The 15,962-nt window shown below is 36.3% G+C and overlaps 1 protein-coding gene across 1 annotated transcript in view; it reads right to left on the bottom strand.

Moving 5' to 3' along the window:
* akirin overlaps nucleotides 1–14,967 on the bottom strand; it is a 75,273-nt gene extending 60,306 nt beyond the window's left edge. Inside the window, exons 1-2 of the mRNA XM_090379005.1 lie at nucleotides 14,803–14,967; nucleotides 14,377–14,672 (exon numbers count right to left, since the gene is read on the bottom strand). Of these exons, the coding sequence (XP_090235131.1) occupies nucleotides 14,377–14,554 (178 nt within the window). The 5' untranslated portion in view covers nucleotides 14,555–14,672; nucleotides 14,803–14,967. The remainder of the gene's footprint in view (nucleotides 1–14,376; nucleotides 14,673–14,802) is intronic.
* Nucleotides 14,968–15,962: the final 995 nt, after the last annotated feature.

Genomic DNA, 15,962 nt, shown 5'->3' with positions numbered 1-15,962 from the left:
ATATATAAAGTAAACCCTCGAATTTAACAGACTAATAGAGGAGAACGGGTGTCTGTTAATGGACTTTCGGCATTAACAGATTGTTCTTAATGTAAAAAAAAACAAAAGAAGAAGCTTTAATACAATATACAGTACAGTACAATATAAAATTATTAAATTATAATAAAGAATATGTAACATAATATTAAGTTTTTATCTTGCGCAACTTTCATGTGTTTTCTACTCTTCTGTAGAACCACATTTAGAGATATCAATACTGTATTTTAAAGAATAATGTTGCAATTTGGCTTTTGATTTATGGATATCAGAAACAGTGTTTTTTTACGCCATAAATTTCACAAATATATGCTACTGAGATGCCTTGTTCTAATTTCTCAATTAGTTCTAATTTCTGTGCCATATTTAAGTTCACACGCTTTCTTTTAACTCCTCTATCACTTGATGCCATTTTAAATTGTACAGATTGCAAAATTATTTAAAGTTGCAATTCAGAAATGACAGAAACACTCTGTATACAACCTGACCGCACGATAGCACCGAAACGAAGCGAGTCGGCAGACCTGCAGTTTAGTGTCCTGAGTCACGTTCAGCTCGCATGTCCCCACCTGCTCTTATCTGTTATCTGGGAAAACTGCTATTTGAACACGTTTTCAGAAAGAATAAAAAACAATTTCCTGACTACAGTTTCCTGAATTTGATTATAAAAATAAAAGTAGGTAATTATCAAAACAATAATGGAAGTAATTATTATTAATTTTTAATTAATAATAACACAAGTTTTGTATAACCTCAAAAAAAAAATATGGTCGAGATTAATATGCACATTACTGTATTATTTGTCCAGACAGTTAAATCCAAAATCCGTTATATTGGGGTCCGTTAAATCAAGGGTTTAACATGTATATATGTCCCCCCGCCATACATCTATTCTCTTTCTCACACGAGAGTGGGAGAATGCAATGTTGTGTAGTGTAAGTTAGTACACTAATAACTAGGATTATGAGAGTTATCTATAAGAACAGTTGGTTAGTAATCATTTACATCTAATAGTATATATGTTTTGTTCTATCATACTCACAGACACACTGATTCATTCTTCTGGCATTCAGCTCATTTATTCAGTTTTCTTTCTGCTCTCCTCAAGCAATCCAACTTATTAATATTTTTCAGTTGCAGTACAGCCCTGGCTGCATTACTGCAGGCCAGGGAGGAGTACAGTTTGCATGTTGGTGTTGTACGTAGATCAGATTGTATTAGTATCTTAAGCTAAATAAATTATTTTTAACTGTGTATGCATGCAGCCAATTACATTCATTCCTTCACTCATTCCCCTTTACAACAACGCTCATTCACTCTCTCTCTTGCTCCCTTACTGAATTGCTCTCTTTCACAAAAACTAACATTCTTTCCCTTTCATCACAATTCCTATTTCACTCATATTATTCAGTGCCCAGCCCACTGACTCAATATTGCCCACTCTTTCTTTCATTCATTCCTCTAGTTCTACATTGCACCCCCTTGCTACTAGCTTACTAATATTTTTCAGCTATACTGCTTCACTGGCTGCCTGTACACCCCCCCCGCAAGTTTACTAATTAAGTTAGAACAGCAAGAATTCAACCGTCATTTATTTTACTAATCCTTCTCAAAGCTTTATAAATCTCAATCAGGTCATCTATGAGGTGCCTGGTTGCCAAGCTCTGCAGCACACAATCGAAGTCTTTCCTCGTATAGTCGTCCTTCTGCCGATCTCACCATTCAAGTTGCTTGTCTTTGGATCCTTTCAAGAAGCACAATGTCTTTTTTTTCATATAGGGTCTCCATACTTTTTTTTTTTTTTTTTATGTGAACCCCAAACACGAGAGGTATTAGAACCTATAGTACTTAGTACCGTGCTTGGGTTGGAGGTTGAGAAGACGAAAGAAGATATTTGTTGACATTGGACTTCAACTTCTGTAGATTGTAATTTTCAGGAAATACGTATGAAGGACGGTTGTTCCAGAAAACGGCAGTTGAATGAATAAATGAGGAAGATGAAAAGTTGGTTCTGTGGGTTTGAAGTTGGACAGTAAATGGATGTTGGCTGGTGGCGGCACATGTTCGGACTGTTTTGAAAGAGAGAGCGGGAATTATAGAATCCAATTAAGAAGAACAGTGCCCATGGAAGTATCTGTAGAAGAGGCATGCAACAAAACAGTGCGTCTATGAGAAAGCGAGTGGAGAGACTGTTAGAGATGAATCATTAATTAACCTAACTGCCCTCTTCTGAATGGAATCAAGAAGCCTGAGAGAGGTTTTGGGGGCACCACCACAGATGTGGGAACAATATTCCATGGCAGGGCGGATTTGCGATTTATACAGAGTGAGCAGCTGTTTGGAAGAAAAGTAACGCCGAGAGCGAAAGATAAAACCAAGTTTTTTAGATGCAGAGGAAGCAATATTTGTAATGTGCTCATGCCTAGAGAGATTAGAAGTCAGGGTAATCCCCACCCCAAAAGAGATATATCATTTTGCCTAGAAATCGGAGTGTCACTAAAGATAAGCATAGGAGCAGAAGAATCCTTTTTGCGAGATATAAGACAAGACTGAGTTTTAGAAGGGTTGAAATCAACTAAGTTGTCTTTGCCCCACTGGAGAATTACCTGAAGATCGGCATTTAAGGAATTGGTAGCAGATTTTCGAGAAGTTGAAGGTGATTGAGCAGGACAAGGTTTCTCAAAATGGAAAGTTGAATGCAATGTGCTATCATCGGCAAAACTATGGATAGGATTTCCAGTCAATGGAAGAAGGTCATTAATATACAAGAAAAAAAGAGTGGGGGAAAGAACTGAACCTTGGGGTACACCGGCATTAGTGGAGAAGTTAGAAGACATAGAGCCATCTACCATCACCCTCAGTGAGCAATCAGAGAGAAAACTGGATAACCAATTACTAAAAACAGTTGGCAAACCATAAGATGGAAGCTTGTTTAGAAGACCTTTAATGCCAAACACTATCAAAAGCCTTTGAGATGTCAAGAGCAACTACTTGTGTGTCACCGAACCTTTCCATTGAATTAGCCCATAAATGGGTAACATAAGCCAGAATATCACCAGTAGGTCGACACTGACGGAATCCATACTGGTGATCGTTGATCAGACGGAAGGTTTCTAGGTAGTTTAAGAGTTGGCGGTTAATTGATTTCTCCATTACTTTAGAAAGAGTAGAAGTAATTGCAATGGGATGATAATTGGATGGGAGGGATTTGTCACACTTTTTAGGAACTGGCTGGATATGAGCAAATTTCCAAGCAGAAGGAAAAACACCTTTGGAATAAGAAAGTGAAAAAAGGCGGCAAAGAATAGGAGTGAGTTCAGATGCACAGGTTTTGAGAATAGGTGGAGAAATACCATCAGGACCTGGAGCTTTCTTAGCATCAAGATTCATCAAAATCCTTCTGATATCTTTTTGACGGAAGACCACAGGAGGCATTGAATGGAGCGTGTTGTGAATGGTGGGAGGTGTTTTACCAAGATCATTAATACATGAGCTGGAAGAAAAATGGGATGCTAGCAGGTCAGCTTTATCCTTGGCTGAAGTGACAACAGAACCATCTGGTTTGGACAGAGGTGGGAGCAGAGATCGTCTAAAGTTGCGGCCAATAGCTTTGGCAAGAGACCAGAATGCTCGGCTACCATTAGGACAAGAAACAAGTTTTCTACTCTTAGCCTGTACAAACTCTAGTTTGAACTGATTAATAACTGCTTTACAATTGTTGCGAGCTTTGGTGTAAGCAGAAAATGAAACTGAAGAATTTGAAACAAGCCAATTACGATATGCAACATTCTTCTCTTGTACAGCCTTAGCACATTTATTGGAAAACCAAGGTTTAGATAAAAGACGAGATTTTAAAGTGGAGTGTGGGATAAAGGATTCCATTCCTGCAAGAATAATTTCACTGACACGATCTGAGCAAACGTTGACATCAGAAGTTTTAAAACAGTAATCCGACCAAGGAAAAGAAGTCTCACAGGTCATCCCATTTTGCATTCTTGTAATGCCAAACAACACAAGGATGGGAATAGCCATGAGATAAAGGTTCCATTGGAGAAGAGAATCACCAAGTTGTGATCTGAAGTGCCTAAAGGACCTCTTACTTCGACCGTGTACTTAGAAGGGTTGTTTGTGAGAAAAAGATCAAGCGTATTGGCTGCATGATTAGGATTGTCCGGTATTCTTGTAGGTAAATGAACAATCTGTGCTAGGTCATTAGTAATTGCAAAAGCCTCAGCATCACAACCTGCTGGGTCGGTGTGACTAGAAAATGGAAGCCAGCTAGAGTTGTGAACATTAAATTAACCAAGGAAAATTACCTCGCTGTTAGGAAAGTTGGACTGGAGAAAGTCAAGTTGCAAAGAGAGGAAGTCAAAGAGCTCCAAATGATTAGTGGAGTTGGGAGAACGGTAGAGACAACAGATAAATTTGACACAATGAGGTAGAGAGATTTTAAGCCAGAGAAGATCAAAGAGAAGAGATTCCAAATTGCCAAGTCTCTGACAGGGAATATCAGAACGGACATATGCACAAGTACCACCTTTGATGCAAAAGAAATCATACAGCAAATAATTTGGGCACCTGAGATGAGCAGTAGTTGAATCAACCGATAATTGAGATTCTGTCAGAAAAAGTACATGGGGTTTGGCAGACTGCAAGTGGAAATGGACATCATTGAGATTAGAATTGAGACCACGTATATTTGTGAAATGAATTAGGAAGTTCTTGGGAGGTTTAGATCTTTTCGCAGATAAGCTTGCTCTATTAGTTTGACAATTCATGGTGTATTCAATAGTAAGAAAAAGTGGGCGGGACATATGAAGTAATGAAATTTTTGGATATGGCGTACATGTGGTAAGAATATACCCAGATCCTTGATATAATGTGGCCTCGACAATGCTCCCTGCATACACACTACTCGGACTACCTCCAGTCACTATCTGGCAGAGTAGAGGTAGCAAGATTATACACTAGCTGATCCGGAAGCCTCCTAGAGAGTTACCAATAGGTTCGGTCCAGTTTACTAACTAGCGGCCGGCCTGCGAACACCGTTTTAGAGCTGTACCATCGAAATGTAAGGAATATTGGATCTCGCCACGATGTTCATCATAACCTCAAAAGTCATCAATCATACTGCATGACGGAAGAGATAGGGAAGGGTTGACTGGAACCTAGCTCTAGAGACTAAACATGGTTTCCACCACTTCAAGCCTCCAATAAGCAAAGTGATGGTATTTCACCGGTTGATGAGAGTCATCTACCACCTAGTACTGCCTGGTAACATAGAGGGGCGGCATTCCTCCATGTGGTGTGGGCGTCACACCTCGACCCCTGATTACGTTGGTTCACACCTGGGTGGTCACCCACCATGTACTTGTGCATGGAGGTTATACCCAGGATTACTAACAGTCCCACCATCGTGAAGGTGCAAGCAGAAGATTTGGCTGTCACAGACCGCCTGGACTTTGTGCCGAAATTGAGTCCACTTGATTTGAGTGTCACACGAATATCAGTTCCATCAGTGTTTTAGACTCCCAGGTAGCAAGCATAGTTTGTTATTAATTACTTATCATTTTTACAGTTTTAAATTATCACAAAAAAAAAGTCAGTGAACAGAAATATCAATTAGTATGTACATATTAATTAAGCTATGTATGTAAGTGTAAATTTATTTTTATTTTGCTAACTGGAAAATATTCTTCTGATTTTCACGTATCATTTAAAGCAGGGGTCCACTGTATTTTGTTGGGAGATCCCTGGGTTAGGTTCTGTGCTATTCAACTTGTGCTTGTTTGAAACCATAAAAAATAATTGTGACTTTGAAGAAAGCTGTTCGTGACTTTTAAAGAGAGCAGAAGGTACAAGAAATCAAGATGCTGCAGAAGAGATTGTGCTTAGTATCTAAGAAGAGGAAGAAAATTAAATGAATGTACATTACTGACAAATAAGCATCACAGTTTGTAAGGTAAGACGTTTGTTCTGTTATTATTACTATAAAAATCAAGTTTCTGATAATTATAAAAAAAAAAGCATATTTTTGTTAGCTTTTGAAACATAACCCCCCTTTTTGTACTGGTTCTTAGTCCTATATAACAAGTTTCGTATTACACGAGATTGTAGGAATCAAACTACCGTGTTATACAAAAAAGTTACCTGTATATGTTTCTTAACTAACAGCATAACATCTCCTCCCTTCCTATTGTCTATCCTTTCTGTACACATTGTACTACTCCCTAAATTCCAATGCTGCACTGCTTATATCCGTGTGACACCATATCTCTGATATCCCAACAATATCTGCCTTTGATGACGTGACCGGCACTTCAAATTTATTTAATATACTCTTGGCACTGGTGTACATGCACCTGTTCTTACTCTTAGTTGTCCTAATACAGCCCATGTATTTACTTATTCCATGTTGACTTCCAGCAGTTTTTGAAATCCTCAGCACCTTGCTTTCCAGGCTGCTGCTCATTCCAATAGAAGCAGTGCAAGAATCACTTTCACCCCTGCCTGCAGCTACTGTTAATCTATTATTCTGAACCCCCCACCAAGCTAGCAGTTTTCCAACCCACCTAACATTGCTTTGATAGCATCAGCAAGTATTCTTGCACGTTTTCTATTTAAGTGTATCCCATCCCCATAGAAACAGTCTCTTCTGTTAACAAGCACAGACCACGCTTAGAAAAATTCTACCCCATGAGCCTTGCACAATCTGTCCAGGGCCGATTTGGTTGACATGGCTCTCATATACTCCCTCCTATCATGTCTGGGCAGATTGCAGTCACTTTCAAATTTAACCCTAACGCAACTTTTTTTCGACACCGACCAAAAAAAAAAAAAAAAAAACCCTCACTTGTTCATCCCCTCTAATAATATACAGTATCTAATTCTACCTTAAAATTATTCAAACTATCCATTTCCACAACAGATGGCGGTCGTCGTCATCACCAACTCTTGAATTTCATCTGTCCATCTCCATCGTTGTCTTCCAGATTTTCTTATAGCTCCTCTTGGGTACCATTCTGTTATTTTCTTAGTCCATCTTGTCATCATGTGTCCTACTCAAGACCATTTTAGTTCTTTAGTTTTGATAAGAATGTCCTTTACTTGAGTTTGCTACCTAATCCATTTGTTTCTCTTCTCATCTAACAGTCTGATTTCCAATATAATTTGTTCCATTCTTTGCTGTGTAGTTCTCAGCTTCTCTTCCATTCTTTTGGTGAGTGCCCAAGTTTCGCTTCCATCAGTCATGGTGGGGAGTATACATTGGTTCATTATTTTACGTTTCAGACAAATTGAGATATTGCTCCTCAGTATGTGACTTTATTTCCTGAATGCTATCCATTCAAAATTTATTCTTTCCATGACTTCCAACCATTTATCATTATTACAGCTAACGGCTTGTCCCAGATAAGTGTGTCTCCACCTTTTCAATTACTGCTCCTTCAATCGTTATATCCCTTTCTGTGGCATACTTGTTCATCATTACTTTTCTTAGCCACATTCATCTTTAGTCCAAAATCCTTAACTCTGCGTAACTAATTAAGATTTTCCTCTAATTCTTTGAGATCGTGGCTTATGACCACAATGTCATCTGTAAATCTTAAATGGTTTAGGTACTCCCCATTCACATTGACTCCTTTTTGCGACCAGTCTAATCTTCTTAATGCTTCCTCAAGGGCAGCAGTAAACAACTTTGGAGATATTGTGTCTCCTTGTCGAACTCCTTTCTCAATTTTAAATTTGCTAGTCTCTTTGTCTAGTCTAATAAAGTAGGTAGCGTTCTCATATATTTTCTTCAAAATCATAATATATGGGGTATCTATGCCTTGTCTTTCTAGTGCCCGAAACATTGCCTTATGCTGTATATAGTCAAATGGCTTTTCATAATCTACTAATGCCAGGCATAATTTGCGATCCATCTTCCCCACTGCTGGCATCATTCCCCACTCCTTGTATAATTCTGTATAGTAGGCTTCTGCTATTTGAATTATGCATTCTCTGCTATTTATAAATACACCATCGCTATTCTTCAGTTTCATTTGTCTTTCTGTATTACTGCTCATGGCTGCTGATTTAAGTCCTTAGTTTTCCCTTAATGCTTGTTCTACTTTTCTTGTATTAAATCTTCTGTGAGTCTCTTTCTAATGGCTTGGCATAACTCAGTATACTCAATTTTCTCCTTCTCAGTGTTTGTCTTGCTCTTGATTTGTCGTCTTCGGTTCATCATAAGTGTTTCTTGACTATTTTTTTCTTCTTTGGATTTCTTTTTACCTATAGGTTTCGTGGGGCTTTATCACTTTCAGAAAGTTGTAATATTACTTGCCGATATCTTGGTCTTGAGCAGTCTACAGAAGATCAAACTTCCTAAGTTCCAGTACATAGATAGTATGAATCAGAGCTGTAATACTCAATATGTTCTACGTTGATAATAATATTAGTAAAATAATAAGAGGAGTTGACCTCAATATAGTACATATAACACTTTCGTATGATACCCTCCAGAAATTAAAACGGAAAAAACGAAAAAAAATCGACAACTTACCGGTACATTAGAGTAAAATATAAATAATTAAATAATCAATTTAACACAATTCAAAATCAATTTAAAACAATTAAAAATCAAATTAACGCAATTAAGAATCTAACGAAAATATTCAAAACGATTTTCCTTCCTGAAGCTGACAACGCTTTTCGACCGTATGTCGTGATCACAGGAATGAAAAAAATTCATTTCTGTATGGACCAGAATGAATTTTTTTCATTCCTGTGATCACGACATACGGTCGAAAAGCATTGTCAGCTTCAGGAAGGAAAATCGTTTTGAATATTTTCGTTAGATTCTTTTAATTGCGTTAATTTGATTTTTAATTGTGTTAAATTGATTAATTATTTATATTTTACTCTAATGTACCGGTAAGTTGTCGATTTTTTCGTTTTTTCCGTTTTAATTTCTGGAGGGTATCATACGGAAGTGTTCTATGTACTATATTGAGGTAAACTCCACTTATTATTTTACTAATAAGTTCCAGTACATACTGCTTTTTCTCCTCTTCTCTCATCTCAAAGACCGTGTTATTTACTCAACTCAGTTTTTTTTTCCTTTCTTTTCTTACATCTATATCAAGCATGCAACTTACCATTCTGTGATCACTTCCAACATTTACCTTGTTCAGGACGGTAACAACATTCACGATATATCTTCTGTTAGTGAGGATGAAGTCGATTTCATTAGTTGTTAATCCATTCGGGCTCTTCCATATCCACTTTCTGTTCACCCTTTTCTTGAAAAAAAAAGTGTTCATTACTGACATTCCTCGAGATTCTGCAAATTCCACAAGTCTTTCACCTCTTTCATAAATTCCAAAATTTCCTATAGTTTCCCTTTCTGCGCTGTTTTGTCTCTTTCCAATTTCAGCATTGAAGTCCCCCATAATGATAGTGTAGTGAGTGTCCTGCTCATCTAGAAGACTCAATTTTGGTGTACATTTCTTCAACCTCTTCATCATCATGGCTTGATGTTGGTGCATAAATCATTATAACCTTTAGCTTGTACCTCTTAGAAATCCTGAGTATATTATAAGTAAACTTATAAGTGATTCATTTCTTCTTGTTTCAGCCAAACTGATGATATTCCAATTCACATTTTCTAATTCCCTTTCCAGCTCTAATATCCTGTCTTCACAGATGAGCAATCTTACGTTGTAACTGGCCAAGTTCAGTTTCTGTGCATGGCAGCCTGGCCGTACCCAGAGATTCTTAGCACTTTCTGCTTCCACTCTGATCCTCTCGCTGCCATAAGAGGGGGGGGGAGTGAAAGCCGCTGGGGACTGAGGGCCATTTGTTTCATCGTGCTGTCATGTGCTGGAGGGTTTGGTCTTTTCTTCTTCACGCTGACCAGGTATCACAAAGAGAACCACTTTACACATACGTTGAAACCTAAGTGACGTAACAGGGCTTACCACCAAGAAGGTGTGCATGAGTGGTTTTTAGGTAGGCAGGCCAACCAGACTTCTCCTAAATCTTCTGAAATAGAAAGATAGTGGATCCATCAGTGTTTTAGACAGTGTCTGATAACGCACAGAATGCCTGTTCCCCCGCTAAGCCCAACACCAGATGGTCGTTTGTTCCAACAATAAATTACTACTTGGCTGAAAGCAGATTTTCTAACATCTATCCTACAATCATCCTTTTTTATTTAAATTTATATGCACTTATATGTAGTCTGAGAAAGAATTAGGATGACACAGGCATTTAATTTATTCAATCCTCTTAAGGCCATAAACACTTCAAATCAGGAGACCCCCCACTGTCATCCCCAATTAAATGTCTAGTTTCCAGACACTGCAATTTGCAGAACTGAAGTCTTATGACAAAGGCATCCTTTTGTTCCCCTTACTAATCTTATTTGCCTTCTCTGTACCTTCCAAGAGGTCTACATCCTTCCGAAAATGAAGATTTCAGACCTGTATGCAGTACTCAAGGTGTGGCCTAAACATTGCCTTATATAACTGGATACCACCCATCCCTGTTGACAAAATTCCTGTATATCACTGATGGAACATCATGAGCTGGGTTACCAGTGTGTCCACAATGTTCAGAAAAGTTCATGTCAAGATATACAATTACCACAAAGTAACTGTACAGCCCTTTTTTTTTTTCTTCCATTACCATCAGTATGATATTACCTAATTGGTATGTTAATCTGGGATTACTGCCAATATGCATTAGTCAATGTTAAACCTCAATCGATACATCTCAGTTTACCTGACTAATTTTTCTAAGTCTTGTTCTGGATCAAAGGTTACGGACAATACAAAGGTTGGCATCATTAGCCACAATGCCAACCTTTGATATTATATTCAATATTTCTTCATCATTATTATTAATAAATATTGAAAACAAACAAGCACACAGTAGGAAACCATTAGAAGAAGAGTAGTGCCATCAATAAACGCTCTCTGCCTTCTACCACTCAGTCATCCTTTATCTATAGTGACTTGCCTCTAACACTACTGCAATTTGTACGGCACTCTTTCCTTTGGAACAGTATCAAAAGCTTTGCTGAAAATTTTTTGCACCAGTTCCTTTGTTACTATGCTGTAGTACCAATCAGATTAGTTAGACAAAATTTTCCCTTAACATATCCATGCTATGATTGCCATATAACTGCATTCTGTCAAGATGCAAGATGCTTTACTTTCATCACTAACTACATTATTTTTCTTGGAACTGATGTCAAGTTAATAGGTCTATAATTACTCACTTCTCCTTTTGATCCCCCCCTTTACAAATGAGGAGGTATTACACCTCTCCAATCCATAGAACTCCTGAACCCAAAGGTGCTCTCATAATTATGATAAAAGGTTTACTTGATTACTTTGCTGCTTATTTTAATACAGCTGGAGAGATTTAATTGGCCCCAGGTGCTGCATTTAGTGTTATCCTCAAATTTCTCTTCCACTTTCCTCTTAGTTACCAAAAAATCATTCAGTTCCCAGTTATAATTTGGTATACCCCTGGTATGGTGATCTGTAAACAGTTCATGCATGAATGTGCAAAATATGTTTTTTAGCAATCAGAACAAGATCATCAATAGTTCTGCCAATCATATCTGATGGGCCAATGTGGCTCATTCCTTCCCTTCTAGTGTTTTTGGCACACACTCTTCTCTTGACTAAATTTTCAGTTAAAATCTGTTTAACTCTTTCTTTGTCCATACTGAGTTTTGCAATCATTCAAATGCTTAAAACGACAATCACTTCTAATCAATGTCCTTACCTGGTCCACATTTTTCATCAGTTTCATTTAAATACTGGACAACCTATTCAATCATCGTCTTCCACATTCTTTCTTCCTTTCAATCACACAAGCTCTTGAATTGCATAAAAGCTTGTTGTATCTTTCTTATAAAACTGACATAACTCAACTTTCAGTTAGTGTTTTCTTCAGTTTTGTTAAAAATTTGAGGCTGATTCATTGTTCAATTGTTTAGTGTCCCACTTTTCTGGCAAATAGCCAAAAAAAGGTAATGAAAAACTTGTCTTACTGCAAAGTGAAAGAGTGTGTTGGAAAATGACTTGGCAGATAACTAAGGAACGGTTCAAGGTTAACTGCAGTGCTTTTGTTTCACAGCTGGCACTTGGTGTGTAGTGGCTGCATGTGCAGCCTCATTATTTAACTGCCACACGTTTTATACATCCTACACACATACACTCAATGATCACTGAATTATCGCCACCCATCCATAATGGATTATGCCACATAGCTCGTAGATTAAAAAACCAAACAGTTTTGTATGCTACAGTAAGTGGTAATTTGCATCTGTGGTTAAGAGAAGTGAAATGTAAACATAATTACCTAATCAATTAATTGCTAAGATTATAACTTTATTGAACACAATGAAACTCCATAGCTTTGCGTTCTGTAAACTAGCTGTTCAATTCAATTACAACTGTATATTTATCACCCTTTTCTCATAGTTTTTTAAATCTCTCTCTCTCTCTCTCTCTCTTCCTCCCCACAAGGGACACCACATTCACAAGTCTTACATAACAATACATGCTGCATTAAAACTATATTTAATCTATGAATTTCTTTTTTCCATACAAATTGTATGAAAAAAAAAAAAAAAGAAATAATTATCAGATTCCTACTTGTTCTGATTTTAATGAAATTTGGAATAGCCTAATAATATTTCAAAAAGGCCCAAATATAAAATTTCATAAAAATCCCTCCACTGGAATTCTATTACATGCAGATGGATTGACAGAAAGGCAGGGCAAAGACAACAGATGCATATGTGCAAATGAATCTAAAAATTAGAAAAAAAAAATGGGGAGAGGGGGTTAAATTTTATTTTCAACTATAACACATTTTGTTTATAATGTGGGTGTCAAAGATATCTCCTGATACCCATGTTACATCAAGGTTACAAGCTATTTATTATTTTCATTTTTTTTTTTTTTTTTTTTTTTGCACGAATTACAGTACTAAAATTTAATTATAGGCATTTTCAACCGAAACATATTTAATACTATTGTTTGTGGCAAACGATGCAGGGAAGCAAGCTCATACAGCATCAGATGGGAAAAACAATCCCACAAATAAAAAAAAAAAAAAAAAAAATTACTTTCTGGCTGAAAGTAAGTAAATTTTGTAATTTTTGCAAGATAATGCACAGAGGTTTGCTGAAAACAAACCAACACACATTTATCCTGGAACCATCCTTTACCAATTTGAATTTATGTGCCCTCATGTGTAGTCTGGGCAAGAGGAAGAAGAATACCATCAAGCATTGAGCCTGGTCAATACATTCCAAGTCTTAAACATCTCAATCAAATCACCTTGCAGGTGCCTTGTTTCCAGACACTACAGTTTACAAATGCAAGGTCTTTCTTGGTAAGATCAACCTCTAGTTCCGTTCACTGCCCTGCATCCATTCTGGTAGATCTGCATCTACATCTTCCTAAAATGTGGCCTACAGATCTGCATGCAGTCCCCAAGATGCATGCCTAACCACTGCCTTTTACAATGGGATAGCACCTTATAATGGGATTACTGCTACTCATATGCAGTACAGTTGAAGTTAAACATTTGTCAATTTTAAACTTCAACTGCCATTTCTCAGCCCATATGCCTAATTTTTCTAGATCTTGTTGTAGTAGTTTAACTTCATTACTGTCATTAACCACCCTGCCAACTTTTGTATTATTTACAAACTTAAACATTAAGCCTGATATAACTTCATTAATAAACATAGAAAACAACAATGGGCCCTGCATTGAATCCTGGGGTGAAAATCCCACTAATAATATTAGCCCACACAGAGCAGTGTCCATTGATAACCACTCTCTGTCTTCTCCCACTCAACCATCTATGTATCCATAGCAGTAATCTGCTCTTAATGCCACACTAAACAGTTTATGCCTTTAAATGTTTAGGTTTCCTTTTAACGTTATTTCTTGGTTTTCTCTGCAATCTTATATAAATATATATATATTTATTTATTTATTTAAGACTTGCTTCGTAAACTTCATGCATCAAAGTCGTACTGTGCGATTTCAAGTGCGGCTGGTCTGTCAACTTTACTTTTCACTCCAGAAATGTAAAAACTTAGCTTAAACATTCTTCATACACACTTCTGAATTATTTGCCTTTTTACATTAGGTTGAAGTTAAAATGAATATCTTTAAATCCATGCTGCGCAAAAAAAAAAAAAAAAAAAAACCCTTTATGCTTGCATCTTAATTTCAAAAATTTCTTTAAAAAGTAATGCACAGCAAAATCCTTGCTAACGAACAACAACAAAACTATAAACAGAATAATATACATACTTACCTGAGGTTAACTTCGGCGAAACATCTCCAAATGGCGATGGATTAACTTCATGCGATCGGGTAGAAGGAGGTGTAGGTGACAAAATTACCGGCATACATCTGCGTCTTTTCGGAGATCTTCCACTTGGACTATGCAAGGGATCCCAATCATAGGTCCGTTTTAATGTTGCACAAGCCATAATTGAATTATTTAAATGTCTTTATTTTAAAATTTTAAGTTGTAAAGTTAATCCTTGTGTACTTGCTTCCCGATAACCTTCCAGGTGAAAATAATGATTCAAAAGCAGAGGTATAGAGCTGCATAAAAATTAAAACGGTCTTTTATTCATTTCTATGAATAGCAAAGTGCAAATAGTGAAATTCAGATTAGTGAATAGTGGAATAAATATCACACCAAAATTAACAGTAAGTTCTGTATTTTACTTACCAGGTAAGGTGTAAACTATGGCTACCAGCAGAAATACCCTGAAACGAAGTTTTTTAAAATGTACATTTACACAAATACCATCGGAGACAGAAATAAGAATAGCAAGAGTTAGCAGTGTAGTTGCCAATATGGCTCCTCAATAAATGCTTAAAGCGTTCGAAGCGAATTGACGCATGCGTACAGCATGACAGTTTGCTTATAGTTATACTGTTTATTTAATGTCTGTTCTAAACAGCATTGAATAACACACATTTAAATCGAATTAACAAACATGCACGGTATTGTTCAAGCGATCGTTATATTATACATTCCCCTTGCAGTTGATTTTATACATTAGGGTGTATAAAAATTATATATATATATATATATATATATATGATTTATATATTATATATATATATATATATTTATATATTATATATATATATATATATTTATATATTATATATATATAATATATATATATATATATATAATTTTTAAACAACCCAAATTCATTTAACTAATCAGCTAATATTAGGGTACTAACCTAAATTCAGTGCTGCTTTGTATTTTTTTAAAATTTTAATAGTAAATTACAAAAAAAGTATAATAATAATAAGTGAATATCATTATTATTTTTTATAATAATATTTTTTATAATAATAATTCATTTTTAATTAGAGAAATAAAGAATCAATATGTAACATGATTAGACACACACAGATTAGCAAAGTATCTGTGGGTTATACAACACAAGAAAAGACCAAGTGTACAGAAAAATCAGCCATTGTTACTACTTTGAGAGCAGCCTTTCTTACTACTGAACGGGAAAAGATATCCTATACTGCCTACAGATTAGTAAGTATTAATTCGCATTAGCATTAGTAGAGTTATATGATGCAAGAAAGGAAGCTAATAAAGCATCACCAAAAAATTAAAAATCCCATTTCAACACATCGATTTGCTCCAAAAGTTTGTCCAGTTCTTCCTTGAATTTATTTAAGCTATCAACTTCCACAACGACAGATAGAAGTTTGCTCCAGCAATCCACTACCCTACCTGCTGGCTAAAGACTAATTATTATTATTATTATTATTATTATTAGCCATATTGTACAAGGAAGCCTGAGGCTTAGGCTGCACCAGCCAAAAAAAAAAAAAAAAAAAAAAAAACCCCGA

This window comes from Mastigoproctus giganteus, chromosome 8 (genome assembly GCF_048544385.1).
Source record: "Mastigoproctus giganteus isolate SK-2022 chromosome 8, ASM4854438v1, whole genome shotgun sequence".
Lineage (NCBI taxonomy): Eukaryota > Metazoa > Arthropoda > Arachnida > Uropygi > Thelyphonidae > Mastigoproctus > Mastigoproctus giganteus.
Note: the sequence above shows the minus strand (reverse complement) of the source record. Positions and strands in the feature narration are given on the sequence as shown.